The sequence below is a fragment of the Hemicordylus capensis genome, chromosome 1 (assembly GCF_027244095.1).
Source record: "Hemicordylus capensis ecotype Gifberg chromosome 1, rHemCap1.1.pri, whole genome shotgun sequence".
In the NCBI taxonomy this organism is placed as follows: Eukaryota; Metazoa; Chordata; class Lepidosauria; order Squamata; family Cordylidae; genus Hemicordylus; species Hemicordylus capensis.
Window position 1 is genome coordinate 234620799 of NC_069657.1, and position 25103 is coordinate 234645901.

General features: G+C 44.7%; 1 protein-coding gene across 9 annotated transcripts in view; it reads right to left on the reverse strand.

Annotated features, from left to right (window-relative positions):
* Positions 1 to 25103, reverse strand: part of SPAG16 (sperm associated antigen 16) — a 754101-nt gene that overhangs the window by 101312 nt on the left and 627686 nt on the right. The window contains exon 16 of one of the 9 annotated variants that reach the window (XM_053283353.1): positions 16337 to 16416. The exons of the other annotated variants lie outside the window; for them this stretch is intronic. Coding sequence (XP_053139328.1) covers positions 16355 to 16416 — 62 coding nt within the window. The 3' untranslated portion in view covers positions 16337 to 16354. Of the gene's footprint in view, positions 1 to 16336; positions 16417 to 25103 lie in introns of those variants that run through there. 9 annotated transcript variants of the gene reach the window in all.

Genomic DNA, 25103 nt, shown 5'->3' on the forward strand with positions numbered 1-25103 from the left:
GACTGTTCTCTCACTCCCTGCCCTTTGCCTTGTAGTAAGCAAATGGGATTGCACAGAAGATTTAGTTCAATGGGCTTCTTCTTCAGTAAAAAGTGAATGAGAAAGGGATGGATTCAGAAATCTGCTCAGGTGATCTCCCCTCCCCTTCTGTGTTGACAAGCTCAAGTTATATTGGAAGAAGGTGGAGGAGGAGGGAGGTCTGTGGTTTGGAATCTGTGAGGAGGAAAGGAGGGGAAAGAAGAGATTTCTTCCTGCCTGTTTCTCTCTCCATGGTGAATGGGCAGAGGAAGCAAGCACGGGCTGTCCATACTGCCACATGCTGCAATGGATAAATTGCGAGGCAAGGCTCCCTACAACAGAAAAATACAGCTACTTTCTTGCAGTACACTCGTTGCAGGGCAAAAACACATAATTAAAATTTGAATCAAGGCTTGGGAAATATGAACGGCACCCTGCTGACAGCACAATGACACTGATGTGGAAACATAGGCAATATGGAAGGCACTTAACAGATATGTAATCTGGAAAATGCCCAGGATCCCTTTCCTTCCTAAGAGGGTATTGAATCATTCCACCACCACCAAATGTAGATTATGGGCACAGAGGTGGTCTTAAGGATCAGTAATGGATCCTTAGCTGGTGCCCAACAAGACCCACCCCAGTCAGTAGCTCTGGAGCCTAGAATTTTCTGCACAATGGAAGCATGTGCTGTACCGCTTAGCTATGGCTCATTCCCTTCCCTAGAGATGCTAAATCTCTAGAAGTTACCATTATGTGTGGGGTAGAATACATCATGAGTCTTGTGCACACACATTTAAATACAGAGCCACAAAATGTGCACTGCTAACCCCTTGAATCTCTTATCTCCACCTGTTCAGATAGTAAATGTTGCTAATGCAGTTGAATTGTTGCATCATAACCCCAACCCCATCCATTCTGAGATTAAACATTCTATTAAACATTGTTAATGTTAGTGTACACGGGTGCACAAGGGCCCCCATTTTCATCTGTGAAAGTTGGAGGACATGGAGAGAGAAGGAATGTGAGAATGCCAACTACAAAACTGATCACAGTGCAGCACAATCCTATCCATGTTTACTTGGAAACAAGACCCACTGATTTCAATGAGACCTACTCCCAAATACAGTAAGTGTGTGTGGGATACAGCCTAAGGCATGATGCCATATCCCACAGAGTTGCAATATGGAGTCTGCTTAAAATATCACAAGGTGGAAGTTGCTCCATGTGACAGGAGCTCTCCTCACAAATCCAGATGGTTTTCTCCAAGCCGCTGTGGGGGAAACTGCAGCATTCATGTGGCAAACCGATGCACAAGCAGCTTGCTAAGCAGAACAGCCTCTACGCTGTGGCACTCTAAGTAGCCACTACAGAGCCAGCTGCATTCTGCACAAGCATAAAAGCCTAATATCCGATAGTTACTTTTTATAATAATGGGCTTGCAGTTGAGGAATAAGCCAATGAAATGGCCATGTCTCCCTTACTAAAGGCAGGGTGCCATTTTAGCTTCATGGCACAATCTACATTGTGTGCTGTCTGAGCTGTGTATATCTGTAATGAATATTTGTAATAAAATGTAATCAAATTACTCAAAGCTTACTAAATATATTTGGTCACTATGGTGTCATGCTTTGTTTGTCAGACTGGGACCAAGGAGATCTGGGCTCAAACTCCCCTCTCAGGTAAGAATCTCACTGGGTGATTTGGGGCCAGTAGCACTCTCTCAGTCCATGTCGCAGGGTTGGTGTGAAGATAATAAAGAATGTGTGTGTTGTTTCAGAATAATTACTTGTCCTCTATAAGTAATAGAACAAGAAGCCAACTTTATCTGAGAAACAAGAGTTTGATATTTATTACTAACTAAACATAGGCTAAGAAAACAATAAACAGACTAACAAGTCTCTTATGCAGAGAGAGCGAGTACCTCTTAGTCTGAATTCAAGGTAACAAGTGAGGAGCAGAGGAACTGTGACTCCACCCGCAGGCCAGTACATAGAGAAGCATGCCCTGTATAAAGAACTGAGACAACGAGCCCTTTCTCACAAGCAGAAAAAGGTCTCCAACGGGGCGAGGGGAGGAAGCCTCAAAAAGCATACCTCCCCTGCAAACGAGCAGGTCCTTGCCTCTGGGCAGGCGTATTGCCCGCCCAGATGATCACCAGCTGCTGCTGGTAGCTCAGAGGGTCAGGGTGCCTGTGCCAGGGCGCATTGCCCCACCCCTGGAGCTCCAATGGTGTGCCACATGAGTGCGCAGTGCATTATGGAGGACCCCTCTCCCCTGCCTGAGAGTGCCACAGTCTGTCAGCTGCAGCTGTAAGCAGACTTCAAGCAGCTGCTGCTGACAAATGATTTTAAAAAACCTGCGGTTAGGAGAGCGTTTGCTCTCTTAACCTCGTTTTGGAGGGAGGCTCCAGAAGAAGGTTTGCCGCTGCGTTGCTGCTGGGATTGGCCGGATCCCATCAGTACACATGCACGTACAAAACCCAGCAGGGCTTCCTTAGTCCAGTTTTGCATGTGCATGTGAATAGCCTCAATGCCAATAGCAAATTCCAACATGTGGAGGCGGGGTGGATGCAATCTTAAACTCCTTGGGAGAAGGGTGGGATAAAAATGAAATTAGCAGAAGGAACACTGAATTCTCAGTGAGGGGACAGGTTCCAGTTATGTTGCAGGATTAATAAGTGTGTAATAATGGCTGGCTTTTCAACAATATACTTTCATGCCATAGCCACCTATAGAAAATATGCTGCTGACATTTGAGTTGACTAAATTAACATTTTAATTTTTATCAAAAAACTGCAGCAGCGTGTCTAAGGATGCAGAAATAAGCCTTGCCTATGATTATCTATAAACCCCAATGTGAAAGTCTTGTATACTAATTGAGTGTAAAGGTTACTCTGCTGCTGTTTTAAATTTATAGGATGGAAGGTTTCCTTCCATCACCAAGCAAATGGCAGCTGCATATTCTTTAACAAGAATTTTTAAAAGTTTATGGATCACAGGCAGGGGACTAGAATTAATAACTTCCTTATGAAATTACTTTTGCTGGTGCTTAGGGTGCTTCTTACCTTTTGTATACGTGAAATGGAAGACATAAAATGAAAACCCAACCAAAAAACAAAACCAAGAATCCTTTGTTCCTTAGTTGCCTGAGAACTGTTAATTAATGCCATGATGTTATCTAACATGTTAAAGAAATAGTAAGTTGCTATCAAGAGGCTGGGAGAATTTTTGTTTATTAGTTCACTGTGATTCAATTTATAAGACTGTGCTTCGTTGATCATTGTGTAAGAATTTTAATTGGAAATGAGTATCACAATCTATTCATCATCACACCACTAAACCCAAGATGCAGTTCTTGGGTTTAGATTTAAGAGCTACACCTGCTACTTAGTTTTGCCATGGAAGGAATAAAATATAAGAGATTTTTCAATTTTTATAATGTAGACTAGCCAATATGTGGGATATGGATAATTTCTACTCTGAAACATGAGGTAATATAAAGAGCTACAACTTCTATGAAACAGAGGTAACTGTTTGACAAGCATATAATGTTGACATAAGGTAGGTATACTTAATTGGGTAAATTCATGCAATTAACATTTTGTGTAAGAGGGAGGAACTGAAAGGGAACTGTATACTTGTTTAAATGGGGTTATTCAATCTTGTGTGCATGTTGAATGTGATACTCCATGAGTGAAATACTTATGGGGATGACTATAAAGAACTTTATTCATTCACTGCTCATATCATAGTGCAAGCTAAAGCCAGGGTGATGACAGTAGCCACGCAGATGAAGAATAGCTATATTTCTTTGGGATTTATGTGTATTTGTGTGTTTAAATGAATCTAAACATTTGTACACAAAGGAGCTGCCCCCCAGCCCATTCTGTTCTACCTAAAATCTGAATCAAAGTATTACTTCTACAGAAAACTTAAAGAATTGTCATGAATATTTTCTCAAACAATTTCACACTCATTTCATAACCTGACGTCAGGATTCACATTTTAGCCCCATATCAATATTGAGAATGTCAAAAATTGATAGTTCTCCCTGATATAAAATATTTACTTTGATTAACAAAAGGCTATAGTAAAATACTTTACTCTGCTTCATAGTATCCTATTTCATATTTAACCATCTACCTAATTAATATAATCCTATTAGCCTGAATGCCTGCTGTGAAATATTTCAGTACTTTGGGCAAATTAATTTTCCTATACATTATGCACACAGCATCATAACTTCCCATTAAACCAATTCCTTTGGGTTAACACAAGCTTGCACATTAAACCAGTTCCTTCGGGTTAACACAAGCTTTCACACAAATGCAAGTTCAAAAATATGGCATTAGGGTATTTCTGCTGTTAGGGCACAATTCTAAACATGAGCACAGTACCCACAAACAGATGAGAGTCCTCTTTCCTTTCCCTACATGCATACTCAGGTCTCCCTGAGTATGAGGGGAGACCGAGGCGGGGGTGGGGGTGGTGGCGGCAGCAGCAAAATCTTCTTCCCTGAGCCCGCCTGCCACTCAAATGACAGGTCGGGCTGTTTTTGGTCCATTTAGGTGTGTGCGTGCTGAGGCCCGAAATGGGCCAAAAATAGCCTGCTCTGCCATTTGAGTGTGTGTGTGTGGGGGGGGGGGGCTTCCAAAGCTCTTCAGGTCCAGGCTCCAAAATTACATAGGTGCACCCCTGCTGAGAGGGGCATCGGAGCTGAGAAAGCATAGTCAGGAGGGAATGCCCTTATTGGCTATCTCTACCCCTAATGCCCCTAGTGGTCAGTAGGGTTGCTGCTGCTAAGAGTTGATACCATGCAGGAGCTGCTGGAAGTTTAAAATGTTCCCCTACAGGTTTCTGGATGTTGCCATACTGATAACAGATTTAGATTAATTTATTCTTTTGCTTCGAGACTGCCTTACGTGTCCTATGTTGATAGTTTTCTCCAAGCCACTGTGGGGGAAACTGCAGCATTCATGTGGCAAGCCGATGCACAAGCAGCTTGCTAAACAGAACAGCCTCTATGCTGTGGCACTCTAAGTAGCCACTACAGAGCCAGCTGCATTCTGCAGAAGCATGAAAGCCTAATATCTGATAGTTACTTTTTATAATAATGGGCTTGCAGTTGAGGAATAAGCCAATGAAATGGCCATGTCTCCCTTACTAAAGGCAGGGTGCCATTTTAGCTTCATGGCACAATCTACATTGTGTGCTGTCTGAGCTGTGTATATCTGTAATGAATATTTGTAATAAAATGTAATCAAATTACTCAAAGCTTACTAAATATATTTGGTCACTATGGTGTCATGCTTTGTTTGTCAGACTGGGACCAATACTAGCATATTTATACTGGAGGATGAGCAAGTGAACAAGCACCTGAGAATATATCTGACATTACTGGATCCTGTTATGGTGTTGTCTGGTGTTGTCTGATTAGATACTGGTACAGAGTTGGCATTGAGGTTTGTGGCAGGGTCTGGTGCCTGCATCTGGGTCTCTATTATATAATTTGTTGATGATGATGTTGTTGATGGCTTTAGGGAACTGACTGTAAGCAAGGCCTATGACCATCCATGGCCTGTAGGTCACTGCTGATAGGTTGGAGTGGTTTTACAAGGGAGCTGTAGGTGACAACCAGTAGTTTCGATTCTGTCTTTTTTGTTTCTGGGTCCATTTTATAACAGGTTGTCCCTAAGTACCAGTCTAGCTCTGTCAATCTGGTTTTTCTCTCCTTCATTCCATTGGGTGAGTATTGCAATTTTAGGATTGTCTGCAGTAAATCCTTTAAGTGTGAGTTCTTGTCTGATAGGCAGGAAGGAATGCACTTCTATTATATGGATCATGTGGTGTGGATTAGGGATGTGCATGGTCCGGACTGGTCCGGACCGGCACCGAGGGGGGGGTTCCCTTTAAGGGCGGGGGGTAGAACTTACCCCTCCCGCCGCTCTTCCCCCTCCGGTGCTGTCGTTTAGAATGAAGTTTTTGGGGCGGCAGCGTTCGTCGCTGCCGCCCCTGCCCCCGTCGTTGTTAGTAAAGCCTTCATAAGAGCTCTTAGAGCAGCACGCATGCGCGCGCAGTGGCGCGCGCACGCCTGTCGCCACCATGCGTGTGCGCCCCGCTGACGTCACACGCAGCGTGCGTGTGATGTAGGTGGCGTGTGCGCACGGCGGTGACAGGCACACGCGCGCTGCCATGCGCACATGCGTGCTGCTCTAAGAGCTCTTACGAAGGCTTTACTAACAACGACGGGGGCAGGGCGGCAGTGACAAACGCTGCCGCCCCAAAAACTTCATTATAAACGACAGCGCCGGAGGGGGAAGAGCGGCGGGAGGGGTAAGTTCTACCCCCCCACCCTTAAAGGGAGACCCCCCTCGGTGCCGGACCGCCGGACCGGTCCGAATCTGGACCGGTCCGGAGGCCTCTAACATGGCCTCCATACCGGTCCGTGCACATCCCTAGTGTGGATTGCATGAAAGTTGGAAGTATGTAAGTATGTGTTGTGTTCAGTGAATTTCTGGTATAGGGTGTTTGTGAGTCCATCATGTAGTTGTATGTTTGTATCCAGAAAAGGAATCTGCTCGAATGAGTGTTCAGGTTTAGGCTGATGGTGGAATGAAAGTTGAAGTCCTTGTGGAACAAGTGCCTCTTATCTGTGGGCCCAAATGAGCAAAATGTCATCAAATTTATCTCAGATAGAGGAAAGGCTTTTGAAGACTGGAAGTGTGGAAGATTGCTCTAAATCAGCTATGAACATAATGGCATATTGTGGAGAGTTAATTAACTAAGCATTGCTAAGAGGCTGTTATTGCCTATTACTGCTATTGTGAATTATCACCATGTTCATCTCGAATATTTTAAAGTTAGTCACAAGACTAAGCTACTTGCCATTTGTCCTCCCCTTTTAAAAAAATTTATACCTATGTCTATATAACCGCCTAATGAGGATCATATTTCATGCATCTAATGGATTGTAGACTATGAAAGCTTATGCTACAATAAATCTGTTATTTTTAAGGGTTCAAAAAGGCTCTTCATTTTCTTTGCTGCTAAATATAAATATGGCTACACCTTTTGAAGGGAAATTTAGAAATATATATTTTTAAAAACCCGCTTTGTCTGAATATTCACTTTTCCTCAATACTATTCAGTGCTATGGTTGTCCTTGGTTGCTGCTTTTTTCTCCTTCCAGGATTAGTCACATGAGTGATCCCAACCAATTAGGGATCATGAGGTGAACAAAATGATCATGTTGTGAAGAGGATGATGTCACAATTAGGGATATGCAAAATGTTTTGATGCTAAAACATTTTGAATCAGAACAGAACATTTTGAGTGTCTCAAGCTCAAAACAGAATGGCCTTTAAATAAAGGGCCTGTTTCAAGCTCAGAACAAAACAACCCTGTTTCGATTCAAATGATTTTGATGTTTTGAGCACCATTTGGGGGGGCTTGTGTTTCCCTTGCTGATTGGTTTTCTGGCACAGGCTTCTAATTGGCTTGCAATCCTATGGTAGTTTGGGGAAAATGTTAAGCATTTGTTTAAAATTGCCCACTTGTCCATTTGTTTGGTGGGTTGGGTGGTAGGTAGCATCCATCATTCCCTACCATCAACCAACTTTGGTGTACCCAGGAGCTACCCAAGGGGAACAAGGGGGTGTTTTGAGTTTTCCCATTGTTTCCTATGGTCAAAACACTCAAAATATTTCAAGTTTTTTCTGTTGAAACAACCGGGTCAACTACTGTTTCGGCCATCTTGTGTTTTGTTTTGAGCTAACCCCCCTGCCCCCAATTCATTTCATGCACATCCCTAGTCACCATGGTATATAGCCATTCAAATTTGGCTATGTGATTATATCACTGAAGTTAACTGAAAGTAAGAGAAGGAGACAGTGATATAAATCAGTAGGTGAAGTTTTTTTGAGGAATATCAAAAAGCAGTTGATGAAAAGAGAACTTTTTGACAGTGCTGAAAAAGTCCACAAAATCTTTGAATAGTTTGACTCTGCCATAAATACTACCCTCTGATTTTACAGAGGAAGGAATTAAGACTGAAAGACAGTGAGGTCATTCTCATGACCACACTGAGGAAGGCAGAGGCAGGTTCCTGCCTGCCTCCCCATACATGATCTCCCTGCCTTTCTAAGCTCTGTCACTCTCCAACACATGGTTAGTGCCACAGTGAGCAGCAGAGCCAGGAGGTGGATGTGGAGGCCCTCTAGTATCCCACAATGTACCTACATCAGGAGTGTGGTCCATTGGGGGAATCCCCCGCTGCCAGGCACTCTTGCCACCCAGATTTGGGCACACTCGGGCTATGTGCACACAGCCAGGGCCCAAGTGTGCACACAGCCAGGGACTGGGGTAGAAGGGTGCCCTTGTGTAGAAGGGTGCACCTCCATATTGGCCTGGGTAAAAAATGTGGGCTACCTGGTGGGGCAGCACCGAGATTGGGCCCAATTGTGGCGCTCCACATAATCAGCCCTCCGCATAATTGCAGTAAGGATGTGCGGACCGACCTGGCAGTCTGGTCCGGGGGTTCGGGGTCGAACCAAAGCACCCCACCCCCAGTTCCGTCGGACCGGAACTGGACCGCCGGGTCCGGTCCATGAATTTTTTTGTTTTTGTTTTTGAAAATTAAAGTATCATTTAAATACCTTTAGCCCCTTTGGGGGGCTTGCTGAGGCTGCGGGTGTGTGTGTGTCTGCACGAGTTCCCTCTCCCCCTGCTGGCCTTCCTCATCACTGCCATGGCCTACCGCAGCTGGGTATCTTAGTATTTTCAGCCCTTTCAGGCCTCCGTATGAGTGTGCGGGTGCACATTGGTGCATGCATGGCGGCCACCAAAATGGCGGCTGTGCGCTCATACGGAGGCCCGAAAATGGCGGGCCGCAGCAGTGATGAGGAAGGCCCGTGGGGGGAGAGGGAACCCGCACAGACACTCCCCCACCGTGGCCCCAGCAAGCCCCCCAAAGGGGCTAAAGGTATTTAAATTATACTTTAATTTTTTAAAAAAAGAACAAAAAATTCGCGGACCGGTCCTGAACCGGACCAGACCGGGGGTTTCGATGGGGGCTGGACCGAACTGGCCTGGTTCGGTTCAAGGCCGGTCTGGCCTTAAAACAAACTGGGCCAGTCGGTTCCATGCACACCCCTAATTGCAGCACTCCACATAAGCAGGGCTGTGCAAGCCCAGGTAGAGCTGCTTGTGTGTATGCCCTCAGTGAGTTGCCCACGTTTAGCAGGTTCAGTCCCAAACTGAACATTGATTCAGCCTAAGTCTTTCCTGTCTACGTCTTTTATTTTTCCTAATAAACAACATTGATTCTTCGTAAGCTCTGCATACATGCATTATAGCAATAGGACCTGGACGTCCACAAAAATCTTCAAGGAATCTCAGTGAAATTATTCCCTGTTGAATAAGCCTAATAAAACTAACGTGCTCAGAGTTACCAGGATTTTGTGTTACTTGGCCATGGTTAAATCAAGTATATCACACACAGGGTTGTTAATATCCTCAGGGTACACACTGCATTTGCTAGAAAGCTTTCTATTGTGAGCTTCATCCACTGGTTTCCTGCAGCTCCACTTTTCAAATACACTATTGGGAACAATTGTCAATTTGAAGATGGAGATAGAGTCACTGTTAAAAAGCTTTCTTTATATGCTGATGACATTTCTGTATCAGTACAGAATCCTTCTAAATCCATCTACACATTGTTGACTGTTATACAAGAGCTTTCTATGACAGCTGCATATAAACTGAACATGTTAAGTCATAAGTATTAGGTATAAAAATGGAAAAGACAACAATTGGGCATACTTTCCAAATTGGGATTGAAGTGGAATAATAAAGTGTGTTATTTATTGTATTGCTTTATACGATAGGACATAAATGATTTAAAATCATTTTAACCCCTGCTAATATCATTTTAACCCCTGCTAACTGGGCAAAGAGGCACCTTTTAATGTGGTGATTTCCTTTATTTAGCAGGGGGAGAGTAACTGGCCCTATCCACCCCCAGCACAGTACTTCCAGTGACTGTTGCTGGTGTCTATCTTATGTTTCATTTTAGAATGTGAGCCCTTTTGGGGACAAGGAGCCATCTTATTTATTTTTTATTTCTCTGTGTAAACCGCCCTGATCTATTTTTGGAAGGGTGGTATAGAAATCATCATCATCATCATCATCATCATCATCATCATCATCCAATTACAAAAAGCAGCTTCACTGGGAACAGCCTATATTCTGCGACGATATCTATAACAACAGCAACAACATTGACAATAAAATTCAGCCATCCTAGGTCCTTGGGAAGGACTCGATGTCTGGATAAAACAAACCAGTCAATAACACCTGTCTGACTGTGTAAATAAATAAATAATAATAACAATAATAAAATAAACAAATAAAAGTAAATAAGGTATTGGAGATTTAGGTTGGTGCACATCTTTAATGAAAGGATAACTCTCTATCGGCAAATGATTTTTTTTGCAGACAAAATCTCTTGTATTCGGGCCGAACTGGATTCTACAATTAGGGCAGAGTCTGTTATGAAGGTATCCAGCACCTCCTATTATGTGATCAGATGGGATCACCTTCAGTTTCTGACCCCTGAGGATGTGGACAAGCTATTTTTGACTGTGCTTCCTATCATTTCCTCTCTTGACACTTGCCCAACTTGACCTATTTTATCTAACAATCAGATTATCAGAGAGGGTCTGGTAAACATCATAAATGCTTCTCTGAGGATGCGTAGGATGCCTCTGTCTTAAGCAGGCTATCTTTAGACCACACTTGGGAAAAATCTGCATTGGACTCCTCAGAGTAGGCAAATATAGGCCCATCTCTAATCTCCCATGATTGGGCAAGGTGATTGAGAGGGTGGTGGCCTCCTAGGCCTTGGTTGGCCTGATGGATGATCTCCAATTAGGTATTGACAGAGAGAGTGTGATTCTGCTGATCCTTTTGGATCTCTCAACTAGGGATGTACAAATTGATTCAGGTACAAATTGATTTGTACTTGAATCTAGCTGATTTGGGTGATTGGGAGACAAAACAAATCACCCCTGTGGTCCATTGGCTAGATTCGGGTACAAATTGGATCGCTCCTGATTCAAATAGATTTGAGATCTGGATCCCTCCTATTAATTTCCCTAGATTCCCAGCTTGCTTGCTTTCTTTAAAAAAAAAAGCTAAGCTCTAGCCCTTTTAGAAGTGGAGTTATGGAGCAAAATGTGTGGTCACTATTTTTCAAGTGGTGGATTCTTTGGTGTATAATAACTTTCCCTCAATGAATCCCTATGAGGATTCATTACACACTTTCATTTTATCTATTCATTTTGACTGTTTTTTCGACAATGCCAACAGTCAACTGCCATGTGCCAACTACACCCCACTCCCACCTGCAAGGCAGTGGGGTACTACTCAGTTTATGTTCTAGGATTCTTTTCAGGTGTTTAGGCTCTTTGTTGTCTAATAACCTTTCCTCATAATGAATCCCTATGAGGATTCATGATACACCAAAGAGTCTAAACACCTCAAAAATTCTTAAAATATAAACTGAGTACCAGTGGCTTGTGGGTTGCGGGGTAGTTGGAACATGGGATGCCACTAATTCCCCACCCCTACCTGCAAAGCAATGGACAAATGAACCGAAGAAATGAAGGTGTGTAATGAAGACACCAAAGAATCTAAACACTTCAAAAATATCTTTAAAATAAATGGAATACCCCTGTGTGTGTGTGTGTGTGTGTGTGTGTGTGTGTGTTGTGGGGTGTAGTTGACACATGGCAGTTGACAGTTGGCACGGTCCAATGATAGCCAAAATTAACAGAAGAAACGAAAGCATATATGAATCCTCATAGGGATTTATTATGAGGAAAAGTTATTAGTTACCAAAGAATCTAAACATTTCAATATTCCTAAAAATTAAAATGAGTACTCCACTGCCTTGCAGAAGTGTGTCTGTGTGTGTCTGTGTGGGGGTGTAGTTGGCACATGGCAGTTGACAGTTGGCACTGTCCAGTGACAGTCAAAATAAACAAAAGAAATGAAGGTGTGCAATGAATCCTCTTAGGGATTCATTATGAAAAAAAGTTATTATACACCAAAGAATCCAAACATTTGAAAAATGACTGCACATTTTGCACTGTAACTCCACTTCTACAAGGGCTAGAGCTTAGTTTTTTTGTTTTTTGTTTTAACATGAAAGCTGGGGATCCATGTTAGGGTTAGGATATGGCAACTTCAAATTCCCATTGTTTCCTATGGCGGAAATGTTCAAAATCAGTAAATACTAAAAAAAATCCATTAAATATCAACCAAGTGCCCCACTGCCTTGAAATCTGGGCGGTAGGTGGCACCCATGGGGACCTACCCACCATTCAAATTTGGTGCCCCTAGGACCTTGTTAAGTGGTCCAAATCCAAATCAAATAAAAGCAAATACAAATCGAATTTGGGGTGATTTGGAGGGGGTAGATTTGGATACATAACAAATCAGGGGTGATTGGTTTGGGGCACAAATCAAATTAAAAAATTAATTTGTGCACATCCCTACTCTCAACAGCTTTCAATACCATCAATCATGGTAACCTTCTGGGTCACCTGAAAGAGGTAAGATTAGGCGGCACTGTTATACAGTGGTTCTGTTCCTATCTCTCTGATAGATTCCCAGATGGTGTCACTTGGAGACTATTGCTCTGCAAAGCGAGAGTTACTGCATGGAGTTCCACAAGGTTTCATACTGTCTCCAATGCTCTTTAAAAACTACATGTAACAGCTGTGAGAGATCATCAAGAGGTTGGGTGCAGGATCATCGGTAGGTTCTCAATATGCTGATGACACTGAAAATCTATTTCTCCCTATCACCTTCATCAGGAAATGGCATAACCTCCCTAAATGCCTGCCTGGAGGTAGTAATGGGCTGCATGAGGGATAACAAATTGAAATTGAATTCAAATAAAACAGAGGCACTGGTGGAGGGGGCAGGGTTAAGACCCGAGAGATGGTTTAGATCTGCCTGTTCTGGATGGGGTTATACTCCCCACAAAAGAACAAGTGCATAGTTTGGGAGATACTCCTTGATCCAAAACTCTCTCTGATTTTTCAGGCTGGGGCAGTGGTCAGGAGTACCTTTAATCAGCTTCAGCTGATATGTCAGCTATGCCCATTTCTGGAAGAAAATGACCTTAAAACAGTAGTACATATGCTGGTAACCTCCAGGCTTGACTACTGTAATGCACTCTATGTGGGGCTGCCTTTGTATGTAGTCCAGACACTACAACTGGTACAGAATGAGTTAGCCAAGTAAGTCTCCGGAACAACCCGAAGGGACCATATAACACCAATTTTTCATGAATTGCACTGGCTGCAGATTTGTTTCCGAGTGAAATACAAAGTGCTAATTATCCTCTCTAATAAAACGCTTGGTGTCCGTCCGTGGACGGACACCAAGCGTGTGTCCGTGCCTCCCTGCCCTGTTCTGCGCCTGCGCAAAGCGCAGGCGCAGAACAGGGCAAGGGAGACACGCTCGCCGGTACCCGCCAGCCATCTTGGGCGGCCAGAAGCAGCCGCCCCGAAGAAGCCGGAAAACCGGCGCCGGGGTAAACTGGGCGAGGCAGCGGCGGAGCCGCTGCCTCGGCCAAAAGAGACGGAGGCCGGGGGCGGAGCAGAGGCCACTTAAATATTTTTTAAAAGGCACCCGCAGCCGACGCCGCCGACCCTCCCTCCCAGCAGACACCCCCCCCATTAAGGGCCAAATCGGCCCAGCCACTTCCCCCTGCAGCTTCCGCCACCGACCAACCACCCGCCCACCCAGCTGCCGATACCTCCTTGCTCCCGGAACACGTCCTCCGCTTGATCCGCTGCTCGATTAACAGAAGGAGAGAGGTGCTCGCATGCAGAGCTCCACTCTCTTTAAAGTCTCTTCCCGAACTGGCGCTTTGCGTCCTTGCCGCCCAAACCGCCAGTTCGGGAAGAGACTTTAAAGAGAGTGGAGCTCTGCATGCGAGCACCTCTCTCCTTCTGTTAATCGAGCAGCAGATCAAGCGGAGGACGTGTTCCGGGAGCAAGGAGGTATCGGCAGCTGGGTGGGCGGGCGGTTGGTCGGCGGCGGAAGCTGCGGAGGCAAGTGGCTGGGCCGATTTGGCCCTTAATGAGGGAGGGAGGGGGAATGGCAGCGGGGGGACAGGAGAGTCGTTACTAGGGCCCGTTGTTCAACGGGCCAAAATTAACTAGTTATCTATAAAGCCCTTAATGGCTTAGGCCCAGGGTACTTAAGAGAGTGCCTCCTTTGTCATGAACCCTATTGCCTATTAAGATCATCTGGGGAGGTGCAGTTAGGGTTGCCACCGGCTAATCTGGTTGCAAGTCAGGGCCGGGTCTTCTCTGTGGCAGGTCCAGGGCTTTGGAATACACTCCATGTCAAAATAAGTGCTTTGCCATCTCTCTGATTGCTTTTTAAAGGACCTTTAATAAACATTTGTTTTCTCAGGCTTTTAATTAAAACTGATTTTAAAATGTTTTTAACTCTGCAAATTTTTTTTGTTCTGTGAATTGTTTGTTATGTTTTATATTGTAATCTTGGATTATGTGCACGGCTCCCCTCTCTCATTAATATTCTCATATATATGATAAATAAATAAATATTTATATAGAGTAAAGTAAATCTAGAAAACTTGAAATTGTCACAGACTACAAACATCTCTGCAGTCAAAATGTCAATTATGCCTAAACTTCTATTTCTTTTTAGGAATATTCCTTTCGAAGACAGATCATCCTGGAGAGAATCTCTCTATGTGGTCGCTAAGAGTGATGGCTTAATCAATCAATCAATATTCCTTTAACTCTGCTAGCAAGGCAATGGGAGAAGCTGATAAACGCTTTTGTTTGAGGCGGTTAAGAAGATCCAGGTTAAGTGCTAATACACAACAGACAAGCTTGGAAGAAGGAGGATTAGTTGTACATAAAGCCTATGATGAGGCTGCTTCAATTGGATGGTTAATCCAATGGTTCTGTCCATAGAGTGTGAACACTTGCTTATGGTTTCATAAAAACTGGTTTCATAATTAAGACCATTCTGATGGCTTTCTAAGAAAAATCTGTCAAAGTTAGTAAACTGATACCCACACAGACTTTGAACATTTGGAACAGAGGGAGAAAGCCTTTATCATCAGGGATCTAGTACTTGATTTCAGTTATTCTGGAAACAGCATTTGAAAAGCCTTCTGGTATCTTTGTGCCACACTGACTCATTTTTCCATTGGCCATTTATTGCAACATTTGTTGTGAAAATAGGTTACCTGCCACCACTGTGGACAGTGTATCCGACTTCAGTTCAAATCCCTACTCGACCACTGAGTGAGCTTGGTAGGGATGTGGCGCTCCATTCTAGGAGTGCCAAACTGGTTCCTAACTGGACTGGCATTCAAGATGGTTCAGAGAGTGGGGGGGGGGGTTCTTTATGGGGCAGTGGAGGTGCTGCCTACCTGCCAGCACCCCTGCCACTTTCCCCCACTGGCGTCCTCATAAAAAGTGGGCATGTGAGACTGCAGCATCCCTCCCTGCACCCCCGTCAACGTTGCCACGGAAGTGGCTGGTGCACATACACAGCCACTTCCGTGGCGATGCCGACCAGGGCACAGGGAGGGATGCTTCAGTTCCACTTTTTATGAGAGTGCCAGTGGGTGGGGGGAGCGGCGGGGCTGGCAGGTAGGCAGCACCTCCCCTGCCCCTTAAAGAAAAAAAAACCCACCCTCCCGGTAGTGCATGGAACTGGTTCCGTGCACATCCCTAGAGCTTGATCCAATCACTCACTCTTTGTGTAATTTTCATCACAGGATTGTTGTGTGAATAAAGGAGGAGCACTACATATGTCATCCTAGTTTCTTTAAGGATGTAAATTAATAATAAAATAATGAAAGGGGGCAACAGTTTGAAAGCCCCCCAACTCCTACCCCCAGCTGCCCATACTGGCAGTGCAGAAAGCTATGAATGTAAGGGGAGTCAGGGCTCTGCTATTCAGGTTTATAAGGTGAGCTTTGTGAGTAATAAGTTATATTTAATCCAGCATCTAGACCTATTTTCTCCATCTGACAGGTTCAGGACTGAAGCAGAAAAACTCAAGGGCTTATTAGGTCAAACAACTGTGGTCCAAGGGCAGAAGGAAATTGTCTGCATTTACTTACCTTAAGTCAGTTAAGCAGAGTACAAAATCCTCAGTTCAAAAGAAAGAGCCTCTCATTCAGACAAAAAGCCATATTTTTCTTTCTTTCCTTCCTACCCAGTCTTTGTTTTCTGTCTACAATAATGAATCTTGTCAGTTTTGGAAAAAGCCTATGCGAGAGAGCCAGTGAAAATGGTGAATGCCAAATTGATTTCCAGTGGAGGGTTGCAGGCTAGGGAGAAAACCAACAACAGAATTTGTTGAAATCGCAATGCCCGCATAATATGAGGATAGCTGTAATAAGAAATGGAAAGAGAGGGTGTGTGTGTGTGTGTGTGTGTGTGTGTGTGTGTGTGTGTGTGTGTGTGTAAAATGGCTTGCAGTCTGAAAGGATGTGTCCTATACCATGAAGTCTGGACTTTCTGTATTTAAAAATATTAGGAAAAACTGCAAACGTTTGTTTGAACTTTAACACCAGAACCCCAGTCCTAGCCCAAAACCTATCCATAACTGTGATTCCCAACCCCGAGCTTAAAACTAAAAAAACCCTAACCCCAAACCCTAACCCTCAAACTAATCTTACCCCAACCCCACACCTCCAAATCCCAATGCTAACACCCACCATCACGCTAACACTAACCCTCATCCTACTCCTAAACCCAATGCCAACACTAATCCTCATGCTTATGCTAAAACCTATGCTAATCAAGTAACGGATTTGATCACAACAGCAATAAATGTACCACTGAGAAACCTTAAAGGCCAAGTTGAAGACAGATCATCCTGGAGAGAATCTATCCATGTGGTCGCTGAGAGTCGACACCGACTTGCCAGCACTTAATCGATCATGCTAATCCTAACCCATGGTTTTTCAATGGGGGAGTTTCCCTCCATTTTTTTCTGGTGTTTTCCATTTCTTTTGGTAGTCTACCTGGGAAAACAGCATTTTTCTATCTTTTGTGGTTTGGTCTGCGAGTTTCATGTCAGTGAGTCAGTCAGTCAGTGAGGCCCAAGCAGCTTTATATTACAGATATATATGCTGCCAAGTATAATGCTTAAGCCTTCTAATGCAGTATTCTGTTGGGGGAAAGTAATGTCAGTAATGTATTGCCTAATCCTAGCCCTGGATGGTTTTCTCTTCAGGCCATGAAACTATTCCAAGACCCACAGTGACCCTGAACAACCTCAAGCAGTGGTGGCTAGTGAGGTGGTGGTGTGATAGCAAATGACTACCCATATATTTATTTATTTATTACATTTATAGACCACCCCATCCAAAGGCTCTGGGTGGTGCACAACAATTTTAAAAAGACATAAGGACAAACACCATTTTAAAAAACACTACTTAAAACAATTCAAAATGATTTTAAAACAATTCAAAATCATTTCAAACCAATTAAAATACTTAAAAACAATTTAAAAACCTTGGAAGGCAAGGCTAAACAAGTAAGTTTTTAGGGCTCTCTTAAAGGCCAATAGCAAGCCTAAACTGCAGATATCTGCTGGGAGTGCATTCCATAGGCCAGGAGCAGCTACAGAGAAGGCCCGGTTCTGAGTCGCCATAAGACATACTGGTGGTAGCTGGAGATGGACCTCTCCAGATGACCTCAATGAGTAATGGGGATCATACCAAAGAAGGAGCTCTCTAAGGTAGCCCGGACCCAAGCCATTCAGGGCTTTAACGGCGAAAAGCAGCACTTTGTATTTTGCCCGGAAACAAGTCAGCAGCGAGTGCAACTGTTTCAAAACAGGTATAATATGGTCTCTCTGAGTTGCCCCAGAGACCAGTCTGGCTGCCACATTTTGAACTAACTGAAGTTTCTGAACAACATTCAAAGGGAGCCCCACTTAGAGTGCATTGCAATAGTCAAGCCTGGAGGTTACCAGCTGATGCACCACTGTTTTGAGATTGTGCTCTTCAAGGAATGGACACAGCAATTGAATCAGCTGGTTGATGGAAAGTACTCCACCTGAGATACTAGGGTGATGCCTGGATCCAAGAGCACTCGCAAGCTGTGAGCACTCGCAAGCACCCCCATCTTGCTTGGATTCATCTTTAATTTGTTATCCCTCATCCAGCCCATTACTGCCTGTAGGCAGGCATTTAGGGTGTGAATACCATTTCCTGATGATGATTATGATGATGATGGATGATGATGATAATAAGGAGAAGTAGATTTGGGTGTCATCAGCCGCAGCTACTCACAATCCAAAAATACCCGGGTTTGCAGAGCACTCACTCCGCAAACCCGGTTTAAGGGGCAGGTTACCCGCTCAGAAACCACAGGGCTTGCAGCCGAGCTCAGTGGTTCACACGGACTGCAAAAATTGGGCTAGGCTCCCTTAGCCCAATTTTTGCAATCCGTGTGAATAGCCTCTCCATATAATAGCTCCCATTTTGAAGAGCAACCGTCACCAAGCTCCACCGTCTGGAATCTACCTGAGAGATAGGAGTGGAACCACTGCAAAGAAGTGCCTCCTATCCCCAACTCTCCCAGGCCATCCACAAGGATACCATGGTTGATGATATCAAACGCTGCTGAGAAATCCAAAAGAACCAACAGTCACACTCCTTCTGTCACTCTCTGGTAAAGGTCATCCATCAGGCAGACCAAGGAAGACTCAACCGCATAGCCTGCTCTAAAGCCAGTTTGAAATGGGTCTAGATAATCGCTTTCCTCCAAAACTGCCTGGAGCTGGTTAGTCACCACTCTCTCAATCACCTTGCCCAACCATAGGAGATTGGTTCCTATATAGCCTATAACTATCTATCACTGAGGGATTTAGGGAAGGCTTCTTAAGAAGTGGTGTAATCATTGCCTCCTTCAAGCAAGGAGGCATCCTACCCTTCCTCAGTGACGAGTTAATGATATATTAACTAGGCCATTTCCAACAATCTCCCTGCTAGTTAGAAGCAACCAAGTTGGGCAGGAATCCAGAGAACAAGTGGTAGGCCACACTGTCCCAAGCAGCTTGTCCACAGATTGTCAGCTTGTCACAGATTGAAACGGATCTAGTCTAATATTGCAAGAAGGATTGCTGGACACCACCTTAATAGACTCTACAAAAACAGTGGAATCCAAGTCGGTCTGAATAAAAGAGCTTTTGTCTGCAAAGAATGCATTAAAAGCTCTGCAGCAGAACAAAGTCTCCCAGGACTGGTTTGAAATGGAAGAAGCCTGAATCAAACTCTTCACACCCCAGGGCAGCTCTGCTGAACACAACACTGCAGAAGCGATGCATGCAGACCAGATTTTATTGTATTGCTGCATGCACCATTTCCACATAACCTTCAAATGGGCTCTATGCTGCGCCCTGTCAATTTCAAGCCGAGTTCTCCTCCACTTGCTCTCCAGTCACCTGCCTTGCTGCTTCAGACCCCACAACTCTTCTGTATACCAAGGGGCCACTTTCAAAGCAGCTCGGAAGGGACAATTTGGAACCATCCTATCTCTTGCCCTAGTGAGTTCCCTATTCAAGGTTCCCACCAGGGCATCAACAAAGTTACTGGCAGGACCAACACTAAAACCCTCCAAGGCTTTTTGGAATCCTACTGGGTCCAGCAGACGTCTTGGGTGGACCATCTTAATAGGTCCTTCATCCCTGCAGGGCTGGGTTCTGGCTGTGAAGCCAACCTTAACTAGGTAGGGTAGCCACAGGATCCCTTACTCACAAAATACCCCCCTGATCTGAACAAAAGATCAAATCGAGAGTGTGGCTGGCAACATGAGTTGCTTCTGAAACTAGTTGGGATAGGGCCATAGTTGTCATGGGCACTATGAACTGCTGAGCCGCACCAGACAAATCAGCCTCACAATAGATATTGAAGTCCCCCAGCACTAAAAGTCTGGGTGATTCTAATACCAATTCTGAGACCAGCTCCGTCATGGAGCTGAACCATGGAGAAATATCTAAGGGGAGGGGCACAGTATGAGGGGCTCCTCCTCAGGGGCACACCACCTCACCAGCCACTGCTGTTCTGAAGGAGAATTTTCTGAGAGATACAGTTGGATTTTCATGCTTTCCTCCTTCTGTGCACAACTCTTTGCCTGGAAAATACCTTTCTCTTACTCCACCCCATTTTCCATGTCACTGAGGATAGTTAGGAAAGCATGTCCTCACTCAGACCCCAAGGAGCCAACATATGCCTACAGTGAACTTAATGGTGAAAGGATGCCATGCCTCTCACTGCAAACCTCACTTGCAATGGTCCAGAAAAGAAAGCAGAGGGGGGAAGTCAGGTGTCCCTAGTCACACAGTTGTGATACTCTTTGTGACATTTGGTACTTTTTCTACTCAGTTGCCATGGGAGTTGTAGGTGATGACATGATTGGTGCAGGAACCATGCAATGTCACTATGGAGTCAGCAAGTAGCTTTGTTGCAGTTCCTGCATGTATACTGACTAGCCCGTGTTGGTGCATGAAGCACCAACATTAGAATGGGGCTGCCCAATATAAACCCGGTCCTCTTCTAGGTTGATGGAAAAGAGCTTTTTCCAACCTTTATCAATAGATGTCAGCAAGACAGAATCTTTGGGCACTGAAAAGCAAAAGCAAATAGTGATGTCTGCTTTGCTGTTAAAAGCTATTTTGCCAGGAGAAGTGAATGCCGCTAAATGGACAAATCCCAGAGCTCTACGGATCACAGGCTATGTTTTTAAAAGGCAGAACTCACAACATTTTGCTAATCATATTGTTTTCAGCTTGGAATAACAATTTTATAGCATGCACTAAAAGTTTGATTTGGTTCATTAATCACACTCACTTCTCCTCCATTGGTCTAGATATGATTCATACCTTATTTTGCAAAGACTAATGCAAATGGTTGGGTTTTTCACTTCTTTACTAGAGTGTTTTGGTCTGATTGTTATGAAAATTGTTTCTACCTTGCTTAACTGCTTTGTCTCAGAATGTGCTTGCTATAATTGCAGACACCATCCCTAGCCTACCTCCAGCTCCACTTTTAATTTCCCTTGCCTGAATCATAAATAAGGGGCTAAGATTTATTGTTCACTTTCTCTGTGAAAGAAAGGTTACAGGTCTTTTCTTCCAAAACACAGAAGTCATCAATAGTATCAGTTCAAAAAGAAAAAGGAAGAGGTTCAGAGAGAGAGAATAGCTTTTACCGTATCCATTGGTAAATGACTTAAATAAACAGCCCAATTTTAAAATGTAGCAATTAACAAGAGACAGTCAGAAAACTCCAGAGATGTTCACAGCCACAAACAGTGTGACCGTGTGATTAATAGCACACCACATATTTTGGTCCAGATTTCCCATGGATACCAAAAATGAAATGAGCAATCCTACTGAAAGTAGTAGGAGAACAAAAGACAGTTCAGGCATGCTGTATTATAAATTCCAGCCTTATGATTTAAACACATTTGCTACCAATGAAACACCATATCAATGTTTACGATGGTAGAATTTCACTTTCTACTACTAAGAATGGCAGCATGAGAGAGTGGCTGCTAATGAAAAACAATCAGCTGAGAAATGAGAAGAAGCAAATTTTAAATTTATGTCTTTGTCACGGATGCCTGGAAAGAGAAGATGCTATATCCATATATATTAGTTTGAGACAGAGAACAGGTGAGGTAAAAAAAAGGACTCTCAATTTACATTTTCAAACATAAATTGAATATTAACGAAGTCTGTTTTTCCAACATAAATTGTAATATTAACTAAGTCTATTCTGTGCTCTTTGGAAAAATAAAATAATTTATGCATGACCATTAAAAGTCATATTACAGTTTGCCTGCAATGGTAGTTCTGTTTTTGTAAATCCAACGCAGCGGGTTTGCATGCACAGTGCACAAAACTACCTGGTTTTGATATATGAAGAAGATCAGCATCTGCAAGCAGTCTTGCCTCTTAGTTTAAACAAGGTCTGGAGTATATACTATGGCAAAACTATGGGCCTATTCCCACGATTGGGAAAAATCAGGCTAGGGAAACCTAGCCTGATTTTTCCCGATCGTCAGAACTACCAGGCTCGGCTGCGAGCCCAGTGGTTCTGGAGCGGGTAACTTGCTCAAGAACCCCTGCCCCAAAACCAGGTTTGCGGAGCAAGGGCTCCACAAACCTGGTTTTTTAAATCGTGAGTAGCCGCGGTGCAGCTTCGCGCTGCGCCTACTCATGAGTAGACCCCTGGCGGGGAGGCAAAAAGCCACCTCCCAGCTCTGGGGATCTCCCCAGTATGCCCTGCACACTTGTGCAGGGCATACTGGGGCTTCCGGGGGCCACACGGCCCCCGAGCTCCCCAGCCCCCACCGGCTCCTTCTTGGAGTCGGCAATTGTGTGGGTGGCCGATCCGGCCGCCCAGGGCTCCCTCCCCACTCACGAGCGGGGAGAGCGGGCTTAGCCCGCTCTTCCCACTCACCGCCCCAAACCAGGTCTCACGGATCGTGAGACCTGGTCCTATGTCTGGGATCCAAAGAATCTTACAACTAGGTCTGTTTATCCAAGGGAGTTTCTCAAGCAGCAGCTACCCATGCTGCATGGAAACAGCATTTGAAACTGAAGAAACAAAAGCAATTTGCAATATTGCATGGGGGTTTGCTGTTAAAGGGGGCAGAATCAACATTCCATAAAGCATGTCCAAGCACTTGGGTATACCTCAAACAGCTCTTCAACTAATGGATCACAGCTTGTGAGCCCTTTCACACGATCATATGGGGATGGTTGGGGGCTCTTTTCGGACAAGTATCAAAGAGCTCCTTTCAGACAAGCAGAATCGCTTATTGTGGTTAAAGACATGCAGAATCACGATCCAGGCAGCCATGGCCTCCATTTTTAAAATCAGGAGTTGGGTCTGAGAACTGAAAGAGTTATCGCAGCATGCATTGTATTATCAGGAGGTCAAGAACCCTCACTACATCCTCAGCTGTCCCCTGACCGGCAACAAAGGGCAGGAGACAAACAGCCAAGAAAAGGATCATAGAGTGTGCTTTGCAGAGTGGCAGATTCACAGACATCGGCCCCTGTAGCCACAGTGCTCTAATGCAATCAAGGCTGCTGTTTCCCAAGACCTGATACCAAAGGCAAATGCACTCAGATGACCAAAACATTGTGTGTGAGGACTCACCTTTCCCCCTACGTGGGTTAAAAGCAGGGTAGAGCATCTGGGTTTCTCAGATTTGAGCAAACTGGGTTGGAGGGATTCCTGTGGGTTCACACAACCATGAATCCCTGGATATACTGCCGTCTATGCTCTTTTTTATGATCACGTGAATGATCTATATCTACAGTAGTAGGCATTGTACCTTCTGCCTCTCTTACTTACAAATTTTGAACAGGCTCTTTGAGAGAACTGCCATACAAGAAACCAATCTAATTTTCTTCATGAGTATAGACCCACACCTAAAAAGTCCAACTGAATAAATAAGCACTTGTGATTGAATTACCACCCTCACAGTCTGGTACAGCTTCTATACACTATTTTACAAACACAGAAATCAGTTCTAAGCTGACTTGCCCAAGTCTACCTTGGATGAAGCTTTTCCAAACCAAGCAATGGGAGCCTTTATTCCTCATCTCATTCTTCAGTAATCTTCAGCATTTTCAAATAAACCGAAGTCAGTATCCATGGTGAAAGCTTTGAGTAAAACTGCTCTCCCAACTCAGTTGGTGTTTAAAGTTGTAGTCCAGAGAGCTCTTTTAGATGAGTCCAAAGCTGCATGTGCACACCAGGGCTTGTTGCTCCCCACTCCCTACATCAACAACAGGGGTGGAGCTATCATTGGGCAAACGGGTTCAAAGAACCCAGGCCGTGCCCAATCAGGGGCTGCGCTTCGCGGCCTCAACATGCCCCCTATGTCTGACATCAGAGGTCTGATGTCAGACGCGGGAGTGCTAGTTTAGCTCCCAAGCGGGGGCCGCACGGCCCCTTCGGGAGCTAAACTAAGGCTGGCGCTGCGTTCGCAGAGCCAGCCAGGAGCGGCTCTTCCCTGCTAAGGCAGAGAAGAGCTGCTTCTGGTTGCTCTGCGAACACAGCGCCAGCCTAAGTAGCTGCTGAAGGGGCCGCGCGGCCCTTTCAGGAGTTAAAACGCTACCACTGCATTCGCAGCACAGCCAGGAGAGGCTCTTCTCCTGCCACACCTGGCTGTGCAGCAAAAGCAGCAGCAACCTTAGTTTAACTCCCGAAGGGTCCGCGTAGCCCCTTCGGGAGTTAAGCTCCAACTCCCAAACGGAGCCTCAAGATTCCGTTCAGGAGCCAGACCACGCCCCCCGCACCTGACGTCAGATGGGGGGGCATGGCTAGCCCTGCATCTGACATCAGATGCAGGGGGCAGGGTTAGCAGGGCAGTCGCCGCAGCCGTACACAGGCCGCCAGCGGTCCCACTCCGCCGGTGATCAACAAGCAGCTTCTTCCACCACACTGGAGGCTCTTGGAACTGCACAGAGATCTGAAGGTACCAGGGGGCTGGTTTTAGAAAAAAGAAACTTGGAAGCTCAACTGACCCGAACAGCTGGCTGCATATCCCTCTAGGTCTTCTTGGCCCAAGTTGTTTTGTTTTGATTGTAAGTTGTATGAAGTGGGGTGGGTCGGAATAAGGGTCATGCCTGCTGGCTCTACCTCCAAATGCCATATGTTCAAGATGTATTTGCAAAGGGATCTATGAATGGACTGGAAGAAGAACCAGAGCATGGTTTTTAACAAGCAAATGCCTTCTGTCAATTATCTGTTAACGAAGTGGCAGCCTGCATCACTCACAGTGGATACTGGAAGTGAAATGGTACTTTCCACAACATGGCAACTACAACTATACACACCAAACCAATAGAGGCTGTGTTCCCACACAGAGGTTCCAGTCTTCACTGTCAATACTGCTTAAAGGTTGGAGTTTCCATTTTTGCCAGGACAGAACATGCTGAGGCTCCTGTGGAACTGGAACAATGAACACATACTTTGGGGGC